We start from the raw sequence: 27,075 nt of genomic DNA on the forward strand, positions 1-27,075 counted from the left end.
GTATTATACTTTATATCATCCATCCACTTTCTGTACCGCTTCTCCTCACTACGGTCGCGGGGGGTGCTGGAGCCTATCCCAGCTATCTTCGGGCTGTAGGTGGGCGACACCCTGAACTGGTTGCCAGCCAATTGCAGGGCACACAGTGACGAACAACCATCCGCGCTCACAGTCATAACTAGGAGCAATTGAGAGTGTTCAATTAACCTGCCATGCATGTTTTTGGAATGTGGGAGGAAACCGGAGTGCCCGGAGGAAACCCACGCAGGCACGGGGAGAACATGCAAACTCCACACAGGACAGCCGGAGCCGGGATCGAACCCACGACCGGTGCCATCGCTCACTGTGAGGCCATCGTGCTAACCAGTCGGGCCACCGCGTGCTTCATTATATGTTACAAAAGCAATAAATATTATCTAGTAAATTAATCACAGCAAAATGTTTAGATTCATTAGTGTGAATTTCATTTCATGAACCCCTGACTGGATAGTATGATAAAGAATGTTGCACAGCCACCCCTCACGGAAGTGCTGTGTACGAATAATTTACCTTTGTCAATTACAGATGTAATGATATCGCAATATTAAAATTCACATGAATCATCATGTTGCGATATTAAAAGCAGGACATCTCTGTCAAAAAAAGTTTATATATATATATATATATTTATATATATATATTCAATCAGTTCAATCATTAATTAATCAAAAAACACAATTTTGAACTTTTGTTTCTTGAACAATATCGTGACTTGAGTTCCTATACAGTTTTATTTATTTTTTTTTTTAAATATAGCCAACATCCCCACATTATTGTGAAAATTATCATATTGTGAGGTTCATATGGTGATATCGTATTGTAATATTAGTATGTCGTTACATCCCCACTGTCTATGCTCGTGAGGTATGGTGACTGGGATTACAGTTACATTAGATGGCAAAGGTGCAACTATAAATGTGAATCCACCTGCTTTCATTCAGAAAACGGAATAACAGCTTTGTGTTCTTCTAAACTGGACCACATTACATATTAAGTCTTCTGGTGAGTGAGAGATCATCGTTAGTTCAAGACGGTGACAATGCAGTTTGGTGACATGGCGTGAAAGTTTCTTTAAAGTACCTAAACATTTTTTTTTTAAAACCATGTCTTTGTAAGAAGATCCAAAAAATGTAACAAAACGCGTTAAAAAAACGTTTCATCAGACATCAATTTATTTAAAATTATAGGAAGAGAACAGAAACACAATACAACATATTAAATCTTGGTTACAGCTTGTCTATATATAATGGGGGGGTGAAGTAATCTGAATGAATGAAAGCAGAAATTTGTCGATGCCCAACGCAAAGCATGTACAGCAGCTAAAAAAAGATTCTGCAGTTCAAATGCCAGGTTTTTGTAATATAAAAATGAGACCAAGATAAATAATTTAAAAACTTTTCCTCCCGATATGGGGCCTCTAACCTGCACAGCTCTACCGAAGAGAATTCAAATCTATATATTTTCAAGAGGGGAAGTAAAAATAAACAGATGGAATCATGTGGTTGCACAAGTGTGCACACCCTCTTATAAGTGGGATGTGGCTGCGTTCCGAATGAACCAATCACATTCAAACTCATGTTGAATGGACGTCAGACCACACCTGCCACAATTTTAACTTAACCCTCAATGAAGTTCAGATGTTCAGCTATTCTCCAAGCATTTCAACAGGAGGTGTGTAGACTTTTTAGATCCACAGTAGCTCCAAATTTACATTTTTTTAACGTTCTATACGCGCATTTTGATATATTCCAGTTGGCAAAAAAATGCTAAAAATGCTTTTTATAGGGCAGCAACTATTTGCACCATTTGTTCAAATATTAATCATATAGAAGTGTTTTTCTTTAAATATATCAGCACTTTTGTGGGATCTTCATATTTATATCAGCCTGCTACAATCTCCCATGTCATAAACCATCAAATACGTTGCAACGCTGACCAAAAAAAAAAAAAACTGCGGTGATGATGATGCCGAAGAACTTTCCTGTGACCTAAATTGAAATGGCGACTGACTCAAAATGTTTCCACTGATTAAAATTAGAATCAAAACAGGATTCTCCCTGTGCCAAGGCAGATCAAATGACGACGTGAGCCGATCCTTTTTTGCACTCCTGCAGGGAGGGAACAACAGCAGGTATTGTCACATTCACTCGTCTGTCATTTGCTATCAGCGCGTATCACTAAGACGGAACGTTTGACGGCATATCCAAAGGCCTGGGTGGGTCTGACAGGTGTGTGTGTCACATGAGACCCTCGGAGGCAACAAACGGGCTTATTCGCAGGCGATTTTCCCATCGAAGCTAGAGAGCGCAATGGCGAAGGCTTGCACTGCACACATGGGATATTTGTAGTCCAGCGTGAAAATGTCGTCAGCTATTCGGCCAAACTGCATCACAATGTAGTCCACTGAAAGATGAGAGAGATGAATGGTTAGGTAGGTACAGTAGGCAGGTGTTTTGACCATATACGTTCACAGACTACCCAATGTATACTGTATGTGTGTCGACAACCGAAGAAACAAATTATATCATATTCATTGGTGAATAAAAGGAATCAGCGCCAGCAGCCTTTGAGAATCAATCTGATGTGGGCTTGGAGTTGAAGCGCCGATCACAACCGACAAGTCAGCCCTGATTTACAGATTATTTTGTATTTGATTGCATTGCTTGGCAACCAACTCTCACTCGTTTTGCACAGCTTTTTCTGCGCTCAGTCAGGAGCACGGCATTCTGATTAGATTACTTGTTTTGGATTCATTAAAAAGTGAATGCAAAATCACATGCTCCTTCAATGTAGCCTGTGGATGAGCTGCGCAGAATCAGGTGATCAGTGTAACCTCCGGATCCACTATACAAGTGAATTTTTTTTTAACTTATTTTCCAAATGGGTTTCTGCGGAATACACCATGAGTCGTGAAAACTCCACGATCCAAAAATGTCCAAGTTACACATGGAGGGTGTGTACAAAATTTGCTCAGAAGAATCGCCGCTTTTTGAGAGGGCGCAAGCTGAGTGCGTAAAGAAAGGACATAAAGGGGAGGTCAACACCCCAAAAATCTTTGCAATTGAATGTTCTATTTGCCTTCACTAGTCTAAACATGGCATTCTGTTTCACATTGCGTTTGTGGAATAAAAGTTAAGCAACAATATTCACCCGTTTTTAGCAATCTCAGGCGGCGGCCATTTTGTCTGGCCGCCCCTTGACATGGCTAAAAATGGGTGGATTTTACTGCTTCACTCATATTCCACAAACGCAATATTAATCAGAATGCCATGTTTTGACTAGTGGGTCTGCATAGAACATATTCTTGTCAAGAAAATTTCAGGGTTGACTTCCCCTTTATGCGTGAATACGAAAATATGTCTCTAAATGTAGAGAGGGAGGAGTTTAAAGAAAGGTTGCACTCACAATCTTTGCTGTGGACAATCTGGAAGTTCTTGATGGAAGCCTGGGTGACCCTGCCATTGAAGTTGAGCACATGTGATGTCGTTTCCTCGTTCCACACAGGCGTTTTATTGTGAAGCTCAATCAGATTGTCCATCCTTCTATTCTGGTGTCGTATCAACAGGCCGTCATATTCCTGGAATATTCATGAAATCATACATGACCAGCTGAGGGTGTTGTGATTTTTCTCAACATTACGTTTTGATGTTGCAATTGCAGTGGCACCTTGACTTACAATTGCCTCAACTTACTGACCGGGACAAATTCATGTAACATGTAACATGTAACTGCTGTTGGCCACAATTCATACAAAGAGAGCCCAATGTTTTTACCAGTCAATCTGCAGCTCTGAGCTCGCCTCTGTTACACTCACATTTCTGGGTCGCAGTGGTACTCGCTCGTTGTCCTTGTCCATGCCAGGAATGATGACCGACATCCTTCTGGGCCCTTTCATTCCCAAAACATTCGTTTCCTGTAGAGATTTCAATTTTAGTGTAAGAAAATGTGAAGCTTTTTGAAGATTTGCAATGACTTACATAGATGATTGCTGCTAATTCCTGGCGCGCATTGGACATGTCCGGAAGAGCTTTTTCTGGATTGAGAGCATTGTCAAAGACGGTAAATTTGGTGCCCATTAAATTGGACCTGGACAAAATGTGAAAACGCAGATATTGAATTAATATTGACTCCAGGTCTGCATTTTGGGCGAGATTTGCACTGCATGAGTAAAGTCACTCAAGGAAGAGGATTCCAGTGGCAACTCGTTTGTCTCTGCTGAACTCAACGCCGAATGACAACTTATGGTAGCCACACAAAATATGAACTTTGCGATATTTACACTTCGGGGTGTTCTCACTTTTGTTGCCAGCAGACATCTGTCATTTTCGTTTTCATACAAGCTGTACGACTACTTTACATTGTAGCAAAGCTGGGGTCCTCAATCCTGTTCCTCAGTGGAGTTGTCCTGCCTGTTTGAGTAAGGTGTGTTGCAGCAGGGAGAGAGGAAAACAGGCAGGACACCGGTCGTCGAGGAATAGGATTGAAGACCCCTGTAGTCAATTGTCATTTGTTCCTTGTTATGTAAGATATGCCAAAATGTTTACAAATATGTGAGGAGTGTGCCCACTTTTGTGAGATACTGTACATGGGAAAAGAAAGTGGAAAGATTTGGGCACTTGGACCTGCAGTGTGAATCGAGTTTTGAATCAATGGTCGTGGTACCTCAGCTTTCCTACAAAGTTATCACCGCCTCTTGACAAATCCGTGGCGTCAATGGAGATGAGATAATTGGAGGTTGCGCTTTTCTTTCTCTTCCTGCCAGCCAACAGAAACGTCTACGAAGAAACGTAAACCATCAGTCGTCATAATCGGATCATTTACGCTTTTAGCAATGCGAAAAATTGCATACCATTTGCAAACTTTTTCGGCCAAGGGACCCCATACAAAAGAGAATCTTTTTCAAGGACCAATTGATAATTAAACATAACTGCGATTGTGTACTCCGAAATGCTACAGGAATTTATTTTTTAATTGTTTTTGAGAAAAAAGGCATAATGTTAAGATATTTTTTTTGTTTGTTAGTTGCAAGTTTATGGGGGGGAAAAAACTCCTAATAAGTAACTATGTTGAAGTGAGTTGAAGAGTTTCATTTTGAGAAAATTAGTGCTTTGTCGCCACATTGTGGATTTTTAGGGGGTGGTTTACCAGATGGGAAGGGCTGTGGATGCCCAGTGGGGTGTTGGCCACCACTTTGTACAACAATGATGATCGACATGTGCTCTGATATGGCTTTAATAAAAGAATCAAAACTCTAACAAACCTTCTTCTCGTTGTCAAGATGAATATAATACAGAGGATACATGCTCTTATCCATCCCCCGCTGGTCTCGAGTCACTCTGCATTTGACGGTCGTGCCTTGAGGTGCCGGCTCCATCACAAACTTTTCCAAGTTGTCAAACTCAATCTCAGGTGATGGCGCTCTCTCCTGCTCACAAAGAATTCTTTATTGTGGGCTACAGACCGAAGCAGAAAGTGACATTCAAGGCTCCCTGAGGACGAGTTCACACTTGTCACGTATGCTTCGTTAAACTCAGATACTCATGTCTCAAGTGCGGTCCATGATACAAAATTTGGTGGGCATGTCTATCATACCAGGTTGAGTGATTTATTTAACCAGTCACTTATTTTGGTTAGTAGCGTTTTTTTGGGTGAATCCTTTTCACCTGAGCCCCATGGAAGTTAGAATCTTTTTTCTCAGCATTCCACACAAACTGGGTGCACGTGACATCATAACAGGAAACATGAAAAATTCTTGAGGACCCACAGCTGAAATTGAACTGAAAGTCAGACATTTTGTTTGAAGCAGCCACTTTGGGTCAATTCCAGGGTTTGTACTTTGCCATCCAAATGAGCCCCAGTTGGAAGCGGGTATCTTAAATTGACAAAGTCAAAGACAGACGGATGACTTTCCAGAAATGTGATCGCATACAATTTACGATGAGTTATTGCAAGGACTTTTTCCATCACTCGACAGTAAATTTTGAAACAAAGTAAGACATTGTTTTTAGCCGTGGCCTTCTGAGAACACGGATGGCAGAAACATTTCCTTTTTCTTGATGAGTTTTGATAGTTGGTAACATTTTGAGAGCATGAGTGACATCTACAGCATTTGAGTGCAACAGCAACGATACACAGGTACACAGGTGTGAACACTTCAATCATCAGTAGCTGATTAAATGGTACAGTGTGTGTTGGAATATAAAAGTAACAAGTGTACATAATCTTGTGTGTCTTTGTTAGACTTTAGTCCCAATCAGAGTATCAAACTTCAAGTCAGCAGCCAAATTTGAGCTTTTTTTTTTTTACTCCTTCCAATTGTCACATGTTGTAAAAATTATTCTGTGATGTGCGGCATGTTAATTGATTTTTCTTCCCCAATTTGCTCGGGGCCGATAATCGTAAATGTTAAACTTGTTCAATATTCCTTATCACAAATCCCAATGTGTGCAGTTAACGGCGACTCTGTTTTGTGATGTGAAAAAAACTAAACTGTGGAACATCATTATGTGTACCCCACTTTAGCACATTGCTGATACCTTCTTCTTTTTTCCTTTGCCCTTCTTCTTTTTGGATTTCTCTTCTTTTTCAGATTCAGAATCATCGCTCTCTTCTGCCTTTGCTGAAACCAAAACAACACATATTTTAATTAGCGCAAGTGCTTGAAAAGGTGGAGCAGGCGTGAGGTAACCTTGCCTTTTTTCTTTGTTTTCTTTTCCTTGTTTTTGTCTCCGGACGTTTGGAACAAAGACGACGTGGAGCTTGCGGCAGTCTTCTTTTTGGACTTTGTCGACTTGGCGTCTTCATCGCTGTCGTCATTTTCTGATTTGGCGGCTGCTTTGGTTGGGTGTAATTAAGAACACAAATTAGGGTAATTGACTCCTTAACGCGTGTTGACTTCACCTTTTTTCCTGCAAACTGAACCGCAGTTATGATGAAAGGTGAGCTGTCAGTCACAGGAAAACACCGGGCGTGTTTTTGTAATCACTTTAGTCACCTTTCTTCTTGCTCTTTGCGTCTTTGTCGTTGTTTATCTGGAACAGGGACGCTGCTTCTTTCTTTTTGTCTTTCTCTTTGGACTTTGATTTCTTCTCCTTTCCATCAGAATCCTTGTCCTCTGAGGAACAAAGGAAAAGAACGATTGATTCGTAACGGTGACCCTAATGCACTTTTTTTTCTCTTTTAATTAGCATAAATGAAAACACAATTGAACAAAATCCTTCTCACGTTACAATTCTTTCACTTCCAGGCACATTGGGCTCTAAATCACATTCTGACATAATACTCGTATTTATATTGTAAATAAACTAGGGCTGTCAAAATTAAAGCGTTTAACTCCGAATATTAATCTGATTTTTTTTTTAACTCAGTTTGATTTACTTCCAAAATCATTTCCATATTTTGCAAATATTGTACCATATTAGCTGTAGATCTTTATTATTACTATCATTATTATTATACTACTATTATCTCAGAACAAAACCCCTGCTCAATTTACCACTGAGCCTTGCAAACCAAAACGGCTAGAGTGTGGTGCTTGATGGCAGGTTCGAGAAATGTTTCTGGAAAAAAAAAAGGCTTTTAAGATGACTTCGTTTGACTCGTATTCAAGAATCAAAGAAAGCTGTTAGAACAGTCTTTGAATTTCAATATACTTCATATTTGGTGATTTTGCATTAATTCCAAGATATCTGTAAAAACCTCACAAAAAATGGTAGTTGAAAAAAAATGTGATTAATCACAATTAATCATGGAAATGTTTTGTGATTAGTTAAAAAAAAAAAATCTAAATCACTTGACCGCACTAAAATAAACGCTTTCTGATGTGTGCGTGTGTGTTGAAAACGCTGACTGAAGTCGTGTATGATTTTTAACAGTATCGGTTCACAAAGACGAGGACAGATTTGGAGCACGAATAACATTCAAGCATGTGATCCTGCTTTCTCTCCAGGTGTTTTTGTTTTTTAGTCAGAGTGCTTCAGCAGGAGCTGCTCACATCTGTCAAACGAATTAACGTAAGGTCCTTCCCATCGTCGGCAAAAAAACAAAGCAGAAACAGAAAAAGGGCTGACAAAGCGCTTTATGAACATTTAATATGACTTGCAGATATTCGCTGGTGGCTAGCACATGTTCAGGAGGAAAAACCATGATAACACGTTTCACTTTTTGAACTCATGAATGAAAACCACCGTGAGGTACTTGTACATTTGGAGGGAAAAGCGTGTTGCTGTCCATGTGCAAACGTTTAAAATGTGTTTAATATGTATTCAAAGGTTTATACATATTGAAAGCATGTGGGAGAGCTAAAACAGTTCCACTATCTAATCAACTTCCAGCTCCTGTTGTCACTCACTAGGCCACACCCCTTAAAGGCATACTGACAGTTTATCTAACACATGAATACAGCACTATGGACATTACACTTCATAAAACCAGTTTATTTCACCCCCTTCTCTTATTTGTTTGTACAATAAAGTGGTATTTGTCAAAATTAGAGACTGGGGACTTGCACATCAATATACTACTGTATACAAAAAAAAAGCAATGCAATATTTTGTGGCTTTGAATTATGAACCGCAATACAGAAGTTATAGTTAAGCAAATACAGTACGGTTACAAAACTCCATTCATTTGTTTATGTTCAAACTTCAGCTTGTGGCCATCATGAGCTTTGTGATGCATGCCCTCGTACTGGTCAGTGGAGACTTCAATCACCTTCCTCTCTTCCATTGGCAAATAACGTGGAGGCCAACTGCTAATCAAGTATATTTAAATGACAAAAGATTTATTTTTTTACATATTTATTATTATCCATCTTCTGTACCGCTTCTCCTCACTAGGGTCGCGGGGGGGTGCTGGAGCCTATCCCAGCTATCTTCGGGCAGTAGGCGGGGGACACCCTGAACTGGTAGCCAGCCAATCGCAGGGCACACAGAGACGAACAACCATCCGCGCTCACACTCATACCTAGGGGCAATTTAGAGTGTTCAATCGGCCTGCCATGCATGTTTTTGGAATGTGGGAGGAAACCGGAGTACCCGGAGGAAACCCACGCAAGCACGGGGAGAACATGCAAACTCCACACAGGGTGGCCAGGATCGAACCCAACGCCCGATACTGTCTCTCACTGTCAGGCCATCGTGCTAACCAGTCGTCCACTGTGCCGCCCATTTATTATTATTATTATTATTATTATTATTATTATTATTATTATTATTATTATTATTATTGTCATTATTATTATTATATTATTTGTGTTTTACTACTGATCTTATATTATCTTCCATTTTTACAGCTGTAGTTCGTTTTTAAAGTGCTCTATAAATAATGTTGACTTGATTTGAGCAGGGAGAACACTGCCCTGTAATTCTCAATCTTTAGAGTATTTTGACAAATTCATGTTACAGATATAAAATTAACACACCAAGGGACCTGAAAAGTTTTATTTAAGAGAACATGTTTTTTTTTTTTTTTTAAATGTTGTAAAGTCTGTCTCCATGGTAATTTTCCGCTTTAGACATTTCACAGATTGGATTGCTGTCGTAATTTGACTGCAAATATTTCCATTCTCCACAGTCATGCCATGTCATTGTGCTGTTTGTGTTACCTCGTCAGTGGCGTCCCACCTATCAGTGTTACACAATCCAATTATGTACGGTAATGCTATTTCCAACCCGTCAGCTGTGAGGTCATGTCAAGAAGTCATTCTACCTTTCAATTTGGATTTCTTTTCTTTGGTGGCACTGGGGGACGGCGAGCTGTCTTTGGTTGTCTTCTTCTTGGTTCTCCTCATAGGAGTGTCTTCCTCCTCCTCTTCCTCGTCATCTGTGACTGAACCTCCTGATTTTGATTCGACAAATAGTCAATTTGTTGAGCTGCAAAGCACATTGAAAGTTACGACTGCCTCACCTTTCTTCTTTTTGGGGGCACTTTTGGCTTTCTTTTTTGTCTCTTTGTCTTTTTCCTTTTCTTTGTCCAGTTCTTTATTCTTGTCCAGCTTCTTTTTCTTCACTTTTTTGTCATCTGCAATGAAATGAAAGGTTAAGACTGATTAAAAGACAGCACAGTTGACCTCTACCACCCCCAGTCCACCAAAAAGGCTTTTTCCTTTACTTTGCAAGATGGGACTCTCCTCAAAAGCCTCCTCATTCTTTTTGATTTTGATTTTTTTTATCTTCCCCTCACTGCCATTCAGCTTGGCCTCGCTTGCGCTGTTGGCCTCCTCCTTCTTCTTCTTGGGCTTCTTTTTATTGGATTTACCTGTCATACAATTACAAGATGAAATAGTCAAAAACAAGATGTCCTAGATAACACACACAAAATAAATACCCAAACAAAACAATTAGCATAAAATAAAACAAGATACTATTTAAAAGTAAAATTGGAAAAGAAATTGGAAAAGTTATAAATAAATCCACACACAATGTACACACTACCGTACTGCAACTAAAAGTAATGAATGAGTAAAAATTGGATTTCCCTTCTGGGATTCAAATGTGTATAGTAAAAAATAAATAAATACAAGTTTAAAAAAAGAGTCTTGATTATACATAAATCTACACATAAATAATAATAAAAATATAAGCAAGCATTAGTTTTTGAGTGAAAATAACGTGACTTAAAGTAAAGAAATAAAAATAATAATAATAATAATAATAATAATGATAATGATAATGATAATGATAATGATAATAATAACAATAAGTGGAAATTCGAAGTTTTTAAAATTACTATATCATTTAATTAAAGGAAAAGTCAAGTAAAAAATTTCCTTTACAATAATATGATCTGTGAACCCCCGACCACTCTAAATACATTATTCCGATTAATATTTCATTGTGGAATATGAATTCAACAAAGTACCGAAATCCACCCATTTTTATGCACCATGGAGGACTGCCATTTTGCCACATGCTGTTGTTTTTAAAATGACATCCCACTGCCCAAGTGCTCATCTTGCAAACATCACATGACCAAACCCAGAAAACACGTGACCCTGACCGCCGTTACTTGAACCATGATGCACTGGAATATCGTTTTAAATCAATAGCAAATGGACAGATTTCAGTCACAGAGATGGCTAAAAATGGGTGAATTTTGCTACTAAATTCATATTCCACAACCGCAATATTAATCACAATTGCGTATTTAGACTAGTGGGGGCACATACAACTTGGGCTGCCGTGGCGCTGAAGTAAGGGCAGGTTGCCCAGTGACCGGAAGGTCAACTGTTCGATTCCCGCTCTGTCTGAATCATGTGTCATAATGTCCTTGGGCAAGACACTCCACCCACCTTGCCTCCAGTGCCACTCACGCTGGTGTATTCCAACCATGAATGTGAATATTTTTAGTGGTCGGAACGGCCATAGGCGCACACTGGTAGCCATGCTCCCACTGGCCTGCCCCAGCCTTGGAAGCTGTGGCTACAAAAAATTGTTTACCGCCACCAGAGTGTGAATGCATGCATGAGTGCATGAATAATGTATCTATTGTGAGCGCTTTGAGTGTCCGGTGGTCCAGAAAATGATTATTATTATTATTATTATTATTATTATTATTATTATTGTAAAGAAAATCTTTGACTTTACTTCATCTTTTTAAAATGTATAAATAATAGTAATAATAACTATAACAAACAACAATAACAACAATAAGTCACTATAATTTAATTTACAATGTGCACATGAATGTAAAAAAAAAAAAGAATAAAAAATATATTAAGCGTAGAAAAGTAGCACATTTTTATCTGTACTTGTGACATTAACTCACCAATAAAACATCCAGATCGGGGATGCAAGGAGGAAAAAAAGAGTTACATCATCAACACCACAAGTCATACGATTGTGATTATACGGACAAACACCAATTGACTGGAGAAGCTGTCTTTGCATCCTAGAGCTGTCCTCAAATATAAGCATGGAAAAGGAATTATGCAGGAATGACTTGAACCTTTTTTACGCTCAATCACATTGCCAGTCAACCATTGGCCGCTTCACACGCCACAACATTATGGGACTTTTCCCCAAGTGTGAACGAATGAAAACGAAGAAAACATCTTCACGGTGAGAAATGACGTGTCACGGGAGAGGAGGTCAGTGGAGACAGTGGATGTAATCCTGTTAGATTATGAGACATCCTGCGTAGACACGCCAGCCTTATGCAAGACCTCGCGCAATCCAACACTCGACCGCATTATGACAGAGGACCTAACCAGCTGTCAGGATGTTTTGTTTTTTTTGTCCTTGATGAAACTAAATTGAAAGGTAAAAACGCCACTTCCTTCATTAATAAATGGGAATCAATGAATTAATTTACTGTTTCAGTAAAGCAGTTCAAAGGGAATAAAAAGTCTGGATGCCCCCGTTCAAATGCCAGGTTTTTTGTGTTTTCTTACTGAGAGGGTAAGTAAAATTAAACTGAGTTTGTGGTTGCACAAGTGTGCACACCCTCTTATGACGGTGGAAGCGGCTAAATTCAGAATTAAGAAATCACATTCAAATTCAGGTTAAATGGGAGTCAGCACAGTTTTTTATATTGATTTATTGAGGTAGGTCATGTAAAAAAAAAAAAAAAACGTTCTTAAAATTATTTATCTTGATCTCATTTTCTCAAAAACCTGGCCTTTCATCTTTGGTGTAGACATTTTATATCCAATGTACAGGGCAAAACAAGTATTACAAAAGCAATTAATATAATAAGTCAGTCAGATTTGTATTAACTACACAGTGGTCGCCAATGTTTCGAATCACATAGCATTTATGAACTTTACAGTTAGCGTGTTGATAAAATAGATTATTAGAGATAATAGAATTCCGCTTTCTTAATTATTCATGACGTCATAACCACGCCTACAGAATCCCGCTTTTGTCAAACTTGTCCCCGCCTACAGAATCCCACTTCTGTCAAAAATGTCCGTTTTCCTCGCCCCCTCAGTGAAAAAATATCCAATTTCCACGCCTCCTGATTTAAAAAATTAACATATTCCCTGCCCCTTGAAGCGTTACTCCCACCCTACAGAATGCCGTTGATGTCAAATTTGTGCCCGCCTACAGAATCCCGCTTCTGTCAAAAGCAATGGCAGTGTTCCCCATGGGCGTGTGTGTGTGTGTCCCAAGCACCCCCTCTCCCAAACTGGTGTCATCCATATTTTAATATCTGAAGTATATGAAGCATCCAATGAAATGAGATATATTTAATTGAATAATGTAGATATATAAAACAAAATTAAACAAGTGAAATAATATGGGTTGAAAAGAGCAGGCTGTCATGATTTGTATTTGTTATTTTTGGTTTAGTATTTGGTTTCATGTTTTGGCCTTGTTCATGTGTCTTGTCTCGTCTTGTCTATTGTGTCCACCTGTGCTCGTTTACCCAAGCCCTGGTGTTAACCAATCCGGTCCTTCCAACCCTCCATGTCTTGTCCAGGTGCTCCTCGTTGTCTCGTCAATTTGTGTGTATTTAGTTCCCTGGTTGCTTTCAGTTCTTGTTGGTTCATTGTCATTTTAAGTGTCGCTTGTCCCTGTCGCTTGTTCCGGTTGCCTGTCCCTGTTGCCAGTTCCTGTCGCCTCTCCCTGTAGTTGGTTTCCTGTCGTTAAGTTTTTCCAAGTTCCTTGTTTGCCTTAGTTTTCTGTTTAATAAATGCCCTTTAAGTTACCCCTGCCTGGCTTCCCTGCGTTTGGGTCCTCATCTTCCTCAACCCTGACAGAATGAACCAACCAGTACTGGACCCAGCAGGAAGCTTACGGCGACGAGTTCGCCGTCGCCGCTCAAGCTGGTACCCCCCTCAGCCTGCCGACCAACCCCTTCGTGTGAGTTCCATATGTTCCGCCAAGCCAGTTTGCCACTCTTCTTCGTCTCGTGTTAACATCCTTGATTACGACACCATTTTGTCCCCCCATGTTTTTGTTAATTCAGATTTAGATGATGACCCCTATTTTCAGTTGTCTGATTCCGAGTTTGACCCAGATTTTGATTTTTCTCCTGAGTTTTCTTCTCCCAGTCAGTTTTTGTCACGGTTTCCTTACGAGTCCTTTGAGTCCACCCCTGAATCACACCCATCAGACCTTTACTTGGGCACCCGGTTGGCCATCTATCCTGGACCTCCGCGGGGTGGTCAACGACGGCGCCCAAGTAAAGGATCTGCCACCTCTCGTAATAACACCCACTTTTTACACCCTGAGGCACGTTTTTCTGATTCACTTAGTTCACCTCGTCCGTCTGTTTCTGTACCTCGTCCACAGTCGGTTTCTGCCAACCTTCCGTTCGACCCACGTTTTGTAGCGCACGTTCACCAGCCCCTGTAGTCCCGGTCCCTCATGTCCTTCGCGTCTCCCGTTCCCCTGAATCCCTATGGCGGCAGGCTGATAGGGATCAGGCCCCCGACCCAGCTCCTCACGAGCTGCAGCCTCCAGTGCCGGCCCCTCGCCAGCTGCAGCGTCCCGTCCCGGCTCCTCGCCAGCTGCAGCGTCCCCTCCCGGCTCCTCGCCAGCTGCAGCGTCCCCTCCCGGCTCCTCGCCACCTGCAGCGTCCCATCCCGGCTCCTTGCCAGCTGGGGCCTCCCGTCCCGGCTCCTCGCCAGCTGGGGCCTCCTGTTCCGGCTCCTCGCCAGCTGCAGCGTCCCATTCCGGCTCCTCGCCAGCTGCAGCAACCCACGCAGCCTCCAGAGTCCCACTCCGGCTCACCGCCAGCTGCTGAACCCTGTTCCGGCTCCTCCCCAGCTGCTGAGCCTCGTCCCGGCTCCTCGACAGCTGATGAGCCCCATCCCGGCTCCCCGCCAGCTGCTGAGCCCCGTTCCGGCTCCCCGCCAGCGGATGAGCCCCGTTCCGGCTCCCCGCCAGCGGATGAGTCCTGTTCCGGCTCCGCGCCAGCTGATAAGCCCCGTCCCGGTTCCCCCCGAGCTGCTGGGGCCCATTCTGGCCTCCCGAGAGCTGCTGACCCCCGTTCCGGCGCCTCGCCAGCGCTTCAAGTCCCTGTTCCAGCGGAGCACGTCCTGCGTCCGCCACAAGTCCCTGTTCCGGCGGAGCACGTCCTGCGTCCGCCACAAGTCCCTGTTCCGGCGGAGCACGTCCTGCGTCCGCCACAAGTCCCTGTTCCGGCGGAGCACGCCCTGCGTCCGCCACCAGTCCCTGTTCCGGCGGAGCACGCCACGCGTCCGCCACAAGTCCCTGTTCTGGCGGAGCACTTTCTGCGTCCGCCACAAGTCCCTGTTCCGGCGGAGCACGTCCTGCGTCCGCCACAAGTCCCTGTTCCGGCGGAGCACGTCCTGCGTCCGCCACAAGTCCCTGTTCCGGCGGAGCACGTTCTGCGTCCGCCACAAGTCCCTGGTCCGGCGGAGCACGCCCTGCGTCCGCCACAAGTCCCTGGTCCGGCGGAGCACGTCCTGCGTCCGCCACAAGTCCCTGTTCTGGCGGAGCACTTTCTGCGTCCGCCACAAGTCCCTGTTCCGGCGGAGCACGTCCTGCGTCCGCCACAAGTCCCTGTTCCGGCGGAGCACGTCCTGCGTCCGCCACAAGTCCCTGTTCCGGCGGAGCACGTTCTGCGTCCGCCACAAGTCCCTGGTCCGGCGGAGCACGCCCTGCGTCCGCCACAAGTCCCTGGTCCGGCGGAGCACGTCCTGCGTCCGCCACAAGTCCCTGGTCCGGCGGAGCACGTCCTGCGTCCGCCACAAGTCCCTGTTCCGGCGGAGCACGTCCTGCGTCCGCCACAAGTCCCTGTTCCGGCGGAGCACGTCCTGCGTCCGCCACAAGTCCCTGTTCCGGCGGAGCACGTCCTGCGTCCGCCACAAGTCCCTGTTCCGGCGGAGCACGCCCTGCGTCCGCCACAAGTCCCTGTTCCGGCGGAGTACGCCCTGCGTCCGCCACAAGTCCCTGTTCCGGCGGAGCACGCCCTGCATCCGCCACAAGTCCCTGTTCCGGCGGAGCACGCCCTGCGTCCGCCACCAGTCCCTGTTCCGGCGGAGCACGCCCTGCGTCCGCCACCAGTCCCTGTTCCGACGGAGCACGTCCTGCGTCCGCCACAAGTCCCTGTTCCGGCGGAGCACGTTCTGCGTCCGCCACAAGTCCCTGTTCCGGCGGAGCACGTTCTGCATCCGCCACCAGTCCCTGTCCCCGCTGCGCCCGGCCCGCCGCCGCTCCAAGTCCCAGCCTCTGGTGCGCCCGGCCCGCCGCCGCTCCAAATTCCTGCCTCGGCGGTGCCAGACGGCCCGCCGCCACCCCAATTCCATGTCCAGGCTGCGCCCGAGGACACGCCGTCGCTTCCTGTCGCTGCCTCGGCGGTGCTCGACGATCCGCCGTCGCCCCAAGCTCCTTTTTCGGCGGGACTCGACGACCACCCGCCGCTCCACATTCCAGTCTCGGCGGCGTTCGACGACCGGCCGCCGCTCCACATTCCTGTCTCGGCGGGGTTCGACGACCAGCCGCCGCTCCACGTTCCTGTCTCGGCGGGGTTCGACGACCAGCCGCCGTTCCACGTTCCTGTCTCGGCGGGGTTCGACGACCAGCCGCCGTTCCACGTTCCTGTCTCGGCGGGGTTCGACGACCAGCCGCCGCTCCACGTTCCAGTCTCGGCGGCGTTCAACGACCGGCCGCCGCTCCACGTTCCTGTCTCGGCGGGGCTCGACGACCGGCCGCCGCTCCACGTTCCTGTCTCGGCGGGGTTCGACGACCGGCCGCCGCTCCACGTTCCTGTCTCGGCGGGGTTCGACGACCGGCCGCCGCTCCACGTTCCTGTCTCGGCGGGGCTCGACAACCGGCCGCCGCTCCAAGTGCCTGACTTGACGATGGCCGACGACCCACCGCCGCGTCTCGTCCCTGCTCCGGCAGCGTCCGGCGATCCACCGTGTCTCGTCGCCGTCTCGGCGGCGTCCCACGTCCCTGTCTCGGCGACGCTCGACGACCAGCCGCCGCTCCAAGTTCCTGCCTCGGCGGCACCCGCCTCGCCACTGCTCCAAGCTCCTGCCTCGGCGGCGCCGCCCGACGACCCGCCGCCGCGTCTCGTCTCTGTCTCGGCGCCACCCGACCCGCAGCCGCCTTTCGTCTTGCCCTCGGCGCGACACTCCATGCGGCTGCAATGTCCTCCCGGACGCCCGCCTGAATGGCCACGGCTAGACTCCCTGGTCTGGCCTCCCGTACGCCCGCCTGAAAGGCCACGGCTAGACTCGTTGGTCTGGCCTCCCGGACGCCCACCTGATGGGCCACGGCTAGACTCGCTGGTCTGGCCTCCCGGACGCCCGCCTGACCAGCCTTGATTGCGGACTGTGGTCCCGCCTCCTGACCCCCTTCCGCCCACCCTGATTTTGGACAATTTTCTTTTGTTTGTGTTTGGGACGTCTTAAGTATCCTTAAGGGGGGGGTACTGTCATGATTTGTATTTGTTATTTTTGGTTTAGTATTTGGTTTCATGTTTTGGCCTTGTTCATGTGTCTTGTCTCGACTTATCTATTGTGTCCACCTGTGCTCGTTTACCCAAGCCCTAGTGTTAACCAATCCGGTCCTTCCAACCCTCCATGTCTTGTCCAGGTGCTCCTCGTTGTCTCATCAATTTGTGTGTATTTAGTTCCCTGGTTGCTTTCACTTCTTGTTGCTTCATTGTCATTTTAAGTGTCTCTTGTCCCTGTGGCTTGTCGCGTTTGCCTGTCCCTGTTGCCAGTTCCTGTCGCCTCTCCCTGTAGTTGGTTTCCTGTCGTTAAGTTTTTCCAAGTTCCTTGTTTGCCTTTGTTTTCTGTTTAATAAATGCCCTTTAAGTTACCCCTGCCTGGCTTCCCTGCGTTTGGGTCCTCATCTTCCTCAACCCTGACACAGGCGCTGTTTTTACCTTTGAATATTCGGTTGATAAAAGCCCCCAATGTCATCCATATTTTAATATCTGAAGTATATAAAGTGTCCAATGAAATGAGATATCATTTAATTAAATAATTGAGATATATAAAACCTAATTAAATAATTGAAATAATATGAGTTGAAAGGGGTCGGCGTTGTTTTTACCTTTCAATAAGGTGTTGGCAGGTATATGTTTATTCGGTTGATAAAAGCTCCTGTTTTCTTTTTGCAAACTTGTCTAGACATATTCCCAGCGACATAAGTTTAAACATGGTATTGTGCATGCATGGGGGGTTGTCTGTGCAAGTCCCGGCGCCTTGAACAGACACCCCCCAAGCCTGTCACATCCTACATCTGATAAGAGCCTTAAGGTGTTTGAAAAGATAGTGAGGGGCAGGCAACTGTCGACATCCGGTCGTCAGACCCCTTTACTTTTTGCAAACATGCTTAGTCATGTTTGCACCGACACAAATCTGGACATGTATTTGTTGCGGCTGCCTACATTTGGACAGTCAAACGGCGTCATTTATCCCGCCCCGGGCGAGAAAAATGAAGGGCGACGTCTCCACCCCTCCCGCCCCTCGCACCCTCCTATTTCCCTGTACGTCACATCCTTCCTACTTCCGGCAGCCCCCATGTTTGTAGTCCTTTTTTGTAGTCCATACGTCGAGTGTACAACTACACCTTCAGTGACCGCTATAATTAATCTGGAATCAAATATTAAGTATTTTGATTCTTGAAAGTTAATTTTCTCCGCTTTGTGACTCAGAATAAGACGGGCAAACACCGGCATTTACTTTGGAAAACAATGAGAAACATTTCTGACTATTTTCTGCCATGTTACTAGTCACAAAGTGAATCATTTACAATGCATGGAAAAAGTGGGACTATTTTACAGTTCATGCTCAGTGTCTAGAAAGTCAGCCTGGACCATTTGACTGACCTACGGTCAAAAGTCACGGCGCAAACTGTGAAATTAATGCCAATACCACATGATCGCTGGCCAGCGTGTTAAAAACAATGGTAATAATATCGTGCATCACTGGTAAATAATACATTGTGAAATTCAAGACACGCACCCAACAACCCGAGAGATATTTTTCAAATAATCAGAATACAGAAAATGAGAATGAGGTTTATTTGCGAAAATGCGGCTATCTTTTATGTTACCTGTTTTCCTTTTAAAAAAGAATTAAACACGCCAAGACAAACAAAAATGAACATGAACAAATTCCTGCCATCTTTTTTGTTAATATATCACAGTCATGTCTCCTACAAAAGAAACAAAAAACAAAGGAAGAGAATAAGCATATTATTATTATTGTTTTAATAGTTTGCTGAAGTCTCGCTGCCAAAGATGTTAACAGTAGCTATTAGTCAGAATTTTGTCAGGATAATAAATCATCAAGTCAGATTTAAAAAAAAAAAAGAAAAGTAAATTAAGGATGAAAAAGACTGTCAAATCGGTGTCAAGTCATATCTGCAGCAAAACTTACTCGACTTTGCTAACATTACAAAAATTGCTACATTTCTTATCGGATTCGTAAAATATTTACCTTTTCAAAGAAGTAGATAAACACCATTCCATTCTGTGTATCTGACATCAACTTACTGAAAACACAATATATCAGCGTAAGAGTATGCAAGCATAAACGGTATTAAACAAATTTTGGTGTTTTCCACTAAACATAAAGCACCACCCGAGAGCTATTAAGTCCGGTGTTTTACTGACAGTTAAGAAGAACAAGGCTTTTATTATTTCTTAAATGATGTTTACGCAGTCTTTATCACTTAATGTCTCATTTCTTAAATAATGTACACAATCCTTCCTAAATGTGAGAATGCGTTCTGAAAGGAGCTCTTGTGATTTTACATCAAAATATAAAGCAGCATAATTTATGTTATTATTCTAAATCATTCAACCTTAATTTATTTAACGAATAATGCTTCTGTTTTATGATGGACTCGTAGTCCGGCACCAGTGGATTTGCATATTGGCAGATTTGTTTTCTCTCTCTCTTCAATATTATTTGAAGGTTTTGGGGCCGTTTGTGCTGGCGGCAGCCGTCTTTACTTTTGACCACCTGCGGGCACAATGACAATAAATTCTAAATAGCGATGGTACGCGATACAGTGAACGCTTAATGATACTTGTTAACTCTGGAAACTCTCTGTCTTTAACTATTTCATCCTGGCTGGCCGACTTTTGCGGTAACTTATTTGTTACCAAGTGCAATTTTATTACTCTGTGGGGCAAGCTTCAAAGCAGAGGCTTCCCTTTAAACCTTTCTGTGCTCCTATTTTCGTAGGTGTATGCATCTTGCGATGATAAAAAAATCCTTGACTTTATGACGCGTAACTTTTTGACCCATTTTCTCCCTCGCAGCTTAAATGAAGGCGATCTGCACCTCCAAAACTGGCTGGTTGAATGGGATCGTAGTACAATTTTTTCAACCAACGCTTAACGCTCATGACGGTTTATGATTTAGTGACAAACGTCACATTGTTATTTGTCTAAACACACAGACGCAAAAGCCTCTTTTTTTAAAACATCCATTTTTTATTGAAAGAAGGTTAAATCTGGTTACACATGGTAAGGATTCTCTAAGTCGTAAAAAGTCTATAGGTCAGGGTTAAAACAGATAGATTAACATTTGATTCTAACAGATCTTCAAACATCTTCAATTCGTGCGCGAGATCCACAGGTTGTTGATGAGGGAGACGGTACCTTATCACATCGTTAAACAACGTGAGTATGGTAAGTACATGTCCTACACTTATCTCATTTTCCCAGTTTTCCAAAATATTTTGAAATGTGTCGATCAATCCCGAGCGACTCAAAAATATGACATGTTGCACAAACAATTCCCAAGGCTCCTGAAAAATTGTCAAAGACATGGCGCGCACTTTTTGCATAAACAATCAAAAATTTTCAATGAAAGGGTCTTTATCATCGGGGTTATATGTAATTGCTCTATTTATTATATCTGCCCACCCTTGGCTTTTATAGCCAAAAAGCGATAATTTTCTTTAGACATTACCCATTTTTTTAGTCAAAGTTAATATTTTCTATAAGATATTCTTCGAAAATATCAAGTTGATCACGATATATCATACAACATACGCTCTCATCCACTTTAAGGCGGTCCGGTAAGTCCTTTACGAGTGCTAAATCCACCATTAAGATCTCTGCAATTCGCTTGACTGTTTCTTTATCCGTTTTTACAGAACACAGATCCAACAAGTAGTGAATACATGGTAAAAACTTTTTACCGCAAAGGATCGGCATGATGCGGTCATAGTGCAGTCTTAGATAATAACTATTGCATAGGTATCTATAGCTATGCAAACAACCCCTTTTTTTGTGATACTTTATCAAAAAGCGTCTGACCATGTAAACTATCGCCACTTTAACAACTATTACGACATCCATATCAATCCATCCCTTAGGAGGATTACCCCATGACATATGTTTTACATCATCCTCGGAAATAGATGCAGATCCAGGTTCTGGTTCGTTGACGGTTTGAACCTTAGAGGGCTCAAACACATCGTTTGAACCCTCTTGGCTGGACCAACTAGGTACTTGTGCACCCGTGGTTTGTGGAGAATCAGCCTGGTCGGACCAACTGGACTGTTGTACCTTCTCGTTTTGTGAAGATTCTGCAGACGACTTGGGGGTCATCGGAGGGGTCGACGGCGGTGTCGGTGAAACGGGACGGCTCCACCCTGAAGATGATGGCTCGCCGTTGTTGTACGAGGATACAACAGGGCTTGCTAAGATTCCAGGGCCCCCCATCCACAAGGAGTATGATGGTACAGTCTGGTCCTCGTCTGTTTTTGTAGGGGTTCCATCCTGGTCTACATTTGTACAGGCGTCAACCTGTTCCATGTTTGCAGTTGTAAGGGTTTCTACTTCAACCATAGTCATGTCATGGTTGCTTGTAGTTTCATCCACACCGCGATCTGCAGTACAAAGATACTTTGATTAAATATATAGCTATTGATTATAGGAATATAGTTAAGGATTAGTTGCATCGTTTACCTGATGAGAGCTCTGCAATGTTGTTAGAAACCTGATCAGGTGCAACGATGGTTGTCACACCTTCTCGGTGTGATGTCCATGACCATGCGGCGTCTTGTTCTGAGCGTCTTCATTTTTAGAGTAGGTCTGGCTCTTCAGCCGGAAAAATTGGTTTGTCTGTGCAGAGTGTGACTTGGGCTTTGGCTGTATCGAGACTGGGGTCGGGATATGATAGTAGGGGATGTGCTTATTTTTGACAGAAGCGTGATTCTGGGGGGGGGGGGGGGGGGGGGGCGGATTTGTTTATGCTTACACACACGACCGCAACTTGGTGGTCGTCTGTCTGTCCAACTATAGATAAGAAATACGTGAAAACATGTCGAAGCTTGTTGCAAAGATGACTTGGGGATGTCTACAGACAAGATGATGTTCCTCCTTGAAAGGTAAAATAATTGGTAAAACAACCTTAATGATATCTTAGCTTAGCTGCTATTTCTTAACCTAAACGCATGTTGTTTCTTAGCTGTATGCTATTTTCTTAGCTGTATTCTATTTTCTTAACCTAAATGTATATTGTTTCTTAACCTAACTACATACTATTTCTTAGCTGTACGCTGTTTCTTAGCTGCATGCTATTTATTTTATATCTATATATATATATATACTATAATATATATCTATAATATATATCTATAATATATAATATTCTAATATCTAATATTTCTTTGCTTACCTGTATAAACTACAAACATGGGGGGTTGCCTAGCTGTGTGCTATTTTCTTAACCTAGCTGTATTCTATTTCTTAACCTGGCTGGTTGCTATTTTACTCAGCGTATGGACTACAAAAAAGGACTACAAACATGGGGGCTGCCGGAAGTAGGAAGGATGTGACGTACAGGGAAATAGGAGGGTGCGAGGGGCGGGAGGGGTGGAGACGTCGCCCTTCATTTTTCTCGCCCGGGGCGGGATAAATGACGGCGTTTGACTGTCCAAATGTAGGCAGCCGCAACAAATACATGTCCAGATTTGTGTCGGTGCAAACATGACTAAGCATGTTTGCAAAAAGTAAAGGGGTCTGACGACCGGATGTCGACAGTTGCCTGCCCCTCACTATCTTTTCAAACACCTTAAGGCTCTTATCAGATGTAGGATGTGACAGGCTTGGGGGGTGTCTGTTCAAGGCGCCGGGACTTGCACAGACAACCCCCCATGCATGCACAATACCATGTTTAAACTTATGTCGCTTGGAATATGTCTAGACAAGTTTGCAAAAAGAAAACAGGAGCTTTTATCAACCGAATAAACATATACCTGGCCAACACCTTATTGAAAGGTAAAAACAACGCCGACCCCTTTCAACTCATATTATTTCAATTATTTAATTAGGGTTTATATATCTCAATTATTTAATTAAATGATATATCTCATTTCATTGGATGCTTTATATACTTCAGATATTAAAATATGGATGACATTGGGGGCTTTTATCAACCGAATAAACATCTTATTCAAAGGTAAAAACAACGCCTGCTCTTTTCAACCCATATTATTTCACTTGTTTAATTTTGTTTTATATATCTACATTATTCAATTAAATATATCTCATTTCATTGGATGCTTCATATACTTCAGATATTAAAATATGGATGACACCAGTTTGGGAGAGGGGGTGCTTGGGACACACACACACACGCCCATGGGGAACACTGCCATTGTTTTTGACAGAAGCGGGATTCTGTAGGAGGGGTGCTTGGGACACACACACACACACACACACACACACGCCCATGGGGAACACTGCCATTGTTTTTGACAGAAGCGGGATTCTGTAGGCAGGGACAAATTTGACATAAACGGCATTCTGTAGGGTGGGAGTAACGCTTCAAGGGGCAGGGAATATGTTAATTTTTTAAATCAGGAGGCGTGGAAATTGGACATTTTTTCACTGAGGGGGCGAGGAAAACTGACATTTTTGACAGAAGCGGGATTCTGTAGGCGGGGACAAGTTTGACAAAAGCGGGATTCTGTAGGCGTGGTTATGACGTCATGAATAATTAAGAAAGCGGAATTCTATTATCTCTATTATTTTCTTGATTGATTACAGTCTGAAACTCTGACTTTATGGTGCTACACATTTATATGCATTTATTTATTTTCAATGTAGTTTGGATTATTATATTTTACAATGGGCACAAATCATGTGAAATTGGAATCATGAGAAATGGGTATTTTTAGTTCAGAAATAAAGTAGGAATTGGCCTACTTTAAAGAACTTTCTGTCTTTAATGAATCTGCACTATACGAGTTTTACTTTCTGAATGAAACTATTTTCCCATATTTCTACCACACGCGTGTAGTAATTGTACAATTTCAACAGCTTTCACCTTTGAAATACAAATCATAAAGAGCCAAACAGCCCCATTCAGCCTCAGTCAAGGCTTGCAAATAAAATAGATCAGAAATTATTATGTTTTTGGAACGTTTCTAATTAAGAAGCACTCCAAATCCTTGGAGACTAAAAACATTAGAATACACGCATGTATGATCTGAGCTATAATGGAGTCCGCCACTAAATCCAGTCAAATGAAGTATTTCCCACTCACGTCTCTCTCATATATGTGGGGTGAGGTTATTGGTCTGCATGACAACCAGAAAGTAATTTAAAGTAATTGTAATCTCAATCCTCTATGAATACACATAAAAAAATAGTTGAGTTGCAGTCTTAAACTTGCCTTTACCTTTTCTGCAGACATGTTATGGTGACATCTGATGACTTCTTGGTAGATGTAATAAAAACAAAATACAACAAAAACAGAGGCTCCGCGGACGCAATAATATAAGAGCGAGAAAGCACTGTGTGTTCACCGCGTCTCCATGAGCAGAAAGTTGTTAATAGGATTTATGTGTAAAGCCATCTGCTGTAGAGAAACACGTCAACGGGTAAGACCAAGCAGGCCCGGCAGCGGGGAGGATGCCGGGTGGGAGGAGACCTATTTGTTTATCACGGGCAGCACGGTGACCTAGTGGTTAGCACGTCTACCTCACTGTTCAGAGGTTTTGGCTTCCAATCTGCACTTGCATGTGTGTGAGCGCACGTGTACATTCACATGCCCGTAAACCCCTCTGTAACTGAGAAGCATTGTTTATCATACCATCCACAGTCAGGGATTCATGAAATAAAATGCACGCATATCCAGGACCTCGCTCAACACACTCATATTACACGAGCAGGATCAAGTCGTAGCAAAAAGCAACACCTTGCTGAGCTTAGTTGACCAGATAATGCCATTTTATTTGTCATTGCTTTGCTTTTGTGTCCCATCTCATACTCTACTTCCATCACGTGCACTGCTTCGCTAGTGAACAGCCAATCAGTCACCGGCAGGCAACTCCATTTTTGTTTTCTGCGATTGAGGATTTTCATTCAAACCATATCAAAAAAGCACAATGACACAAACAATGAATAATTATTCACAATTTTAAAATGGATGTGTGGTTGTTTGTGTTTATGAGTTGGCTGGCGACCAATCAAGATTAAGCCGGTACTGTGCAGTGGAAATGCAACATAAATGGATATTTACCTTATTGGATATTTGTGGAGAAGTGGGATTTTCTTCCTCCAGATCGCTGATGTGCAGATATCAAAGAGGTTCGTGTAAAAACAAAGGGTATGACTCATTTTCATTAATTAATTCAATTGGAAAACAATCTGACATACATCATTAATCATAATTACATTTTCCATGAAAAAAAATGAAATTGGGAAACACATTGGTAAATAATGATATTGAACCAATGAAATATTTCTCAATTGATTTTATATATTTCTTGTCTTTTATTGACACTTTTTAATTACTGTTTTTATCTATTTATATATCTATAATTTGAAATTACATACTAAAGATTTGTTATTAAAGATTTTTTATCAGAGAGCCATTTAATCCATCATTACAGAAATTGTGAAACAGAACCTTAAATAATGATTTATTGATTTTTTTTTCGCATTTCAATGGGCATCGATTATATGCAGAGGTTTTGCTAGACAGGGGCCAACCCAGTCCATATCCCCTGCGAATAGCACGGGTCCACTATAGTGATAAGCAACATGAAAACAGCTGTGGAATAACATGGGGGGGGGGGGGGGGGGGGAAACGTATGAATCTGTCTATTTCATCCAACAAAGAGGTGATGTAATCAACGAGTTCTGGCTTGGTCGCCGCACCAACTAATGTGTTATTAGTATTTACTTTACGATGTAAAGATCAACACATTTCTTTTTTTTTTTTTGTCAGCTCATTTTGTACACCAAAGCATTAAATCTCATGGTCTGTGGTCTCCCAATGATCAGGTCACCATGTGAATCTGGAGCAGGTTCTGTAAGTCGGTTTGTGTGGCAGTGACAGGAAGAGATTTCCCTTTGGCGCTTATTGGTTTAGCACCACTTGGCAAGTTCTGTTGGAAAGTAGTACTGTGTAATTACCATTGAATGGGAATTTAAAAAAAAAAAAGCAGGATGGAGTCAGTTTGGATGGGCATAAATAAAAAAAATACAGTTTGGGAAATAATTATTTGATCCCATGCCGAATACTAAACTTTGCAGTGTTTTTCTCTTCAGCCTCCTCCAGACAGAGGCCAATTGACAGTCATTTTGTGTGCCTTTGGCCATTTGGAATAATGACACTAATTGTTTCACTTTCTTCCAAGTGTGGTAGAGGTCGCAAGGTAACAAGTTGAACCCTAAAAAAGGTGTGTTTTAAATACAATTAGAGATCAAGGCTATTGGGAATTAGTTGATTGTGCATCACTGTGTGCCACATTGGAACCAACCAATTAGTGCCAGTCCAGTTGTAAGGGATTAAATATTTCACTTAGAAAACTGCACTGAATTGTAAAACCTCTATACTGTGTTGTTTTTTTTATAGACCTTTACATTCTGTCTACTATCAAATTCAATAAACTATAAAATTGAAGTCTTTTAATTTCTTTGTGAGTGTGGAAACTTACAAACTTATCTAGGGATCACATAATATTTCTCCAACTGTAAGCAAAGAAATGATGGCAGCTATTTAATGCTAACATACCTGTCGTGGGTCCAGGCCTCTCTCACCGTGTGACGCTGGAGCGACATGGCCGATGTGTAAGGAGCCAAAATGGACAGCAATAATAGGCTCCACCATAAACATTCACAGGGGAGTCA

At 43.0% G+C, this 27,075-nt stretch overlaps 1 protein-coding gene across 4 annotated transcripts; it reads right to left on the minus strand.

Annotated features, from left to right (window-relative positions):
* Positions 1 to 1,184: 1,184 nt before the first annotated feature.
* Positions 1,185 to 27,075, minus strand: tulp1b (TUB like protein 1b). Of its 4 annotated transcripts, none has more exons than XM_088308966.1 (14): positions 26,960 to 27,075; positions 25,460 to 25,505; positions 10,150 to 10,279; positions 9,946 to 10,059; positions 9,748 to 9,876; positions 7,034 to 7,153; positions 6,733 to 6,870; positions 6,576 to 6,658; positions 5,300 to 5,464; positions 4,702 to 4,814; positions 4,017 to 4,125; positions 3,854 to 3,952; positions 3,445 to 3,616; positions 1,185 to 2,442 (listed from the first exon to the last, which is right to left on the minus strand). In XM_088308966.1, the coding sequence occupies exons 1-14, from the start codon at positions 27,004 to 27,006 to the stop codon at positions 2,309 to 2,311; spliced, it is 1,599 nt and encodes a 532-aa protein (XP_088165092.1). In that variant the 5' UTR covers positions 27,007 to 27,075; the 3' UTR covers positions 1,185 to 2,308. The 4 variants fall into 4 exon arrangements, with proteins under 4 accessions (XP_088165092.1, XP_088165093.1, XP_088165089.1 ...); XM_088308967.1 differs by having other exon boundaries at positions 6,576 to 6,653; positions 6,728 to 6,870; XM_088308963.1 differs by having other exon boundaries at positions 6,733 to 6,873.

The sequence above is a fragment of the Idiotropiscis lumnitzeri genome, chromosome 11 (genome assembly GCF_059441095.1).
Source record: "Idiotropiscis lumnitzeri isolate Australia: NSW breed Sydney's pygmy pipehorse chromosome 11, RoL_Ilum_1.0, whole genome shotgun sequence".
Taxonomy (NCBI): Eukaryota; Metazoa; Chordata; class Actinopteri; order Syngnathiformes; family Syngnathidae; genus Idiotropiscis; species Idiotropiscis lumnitzeri.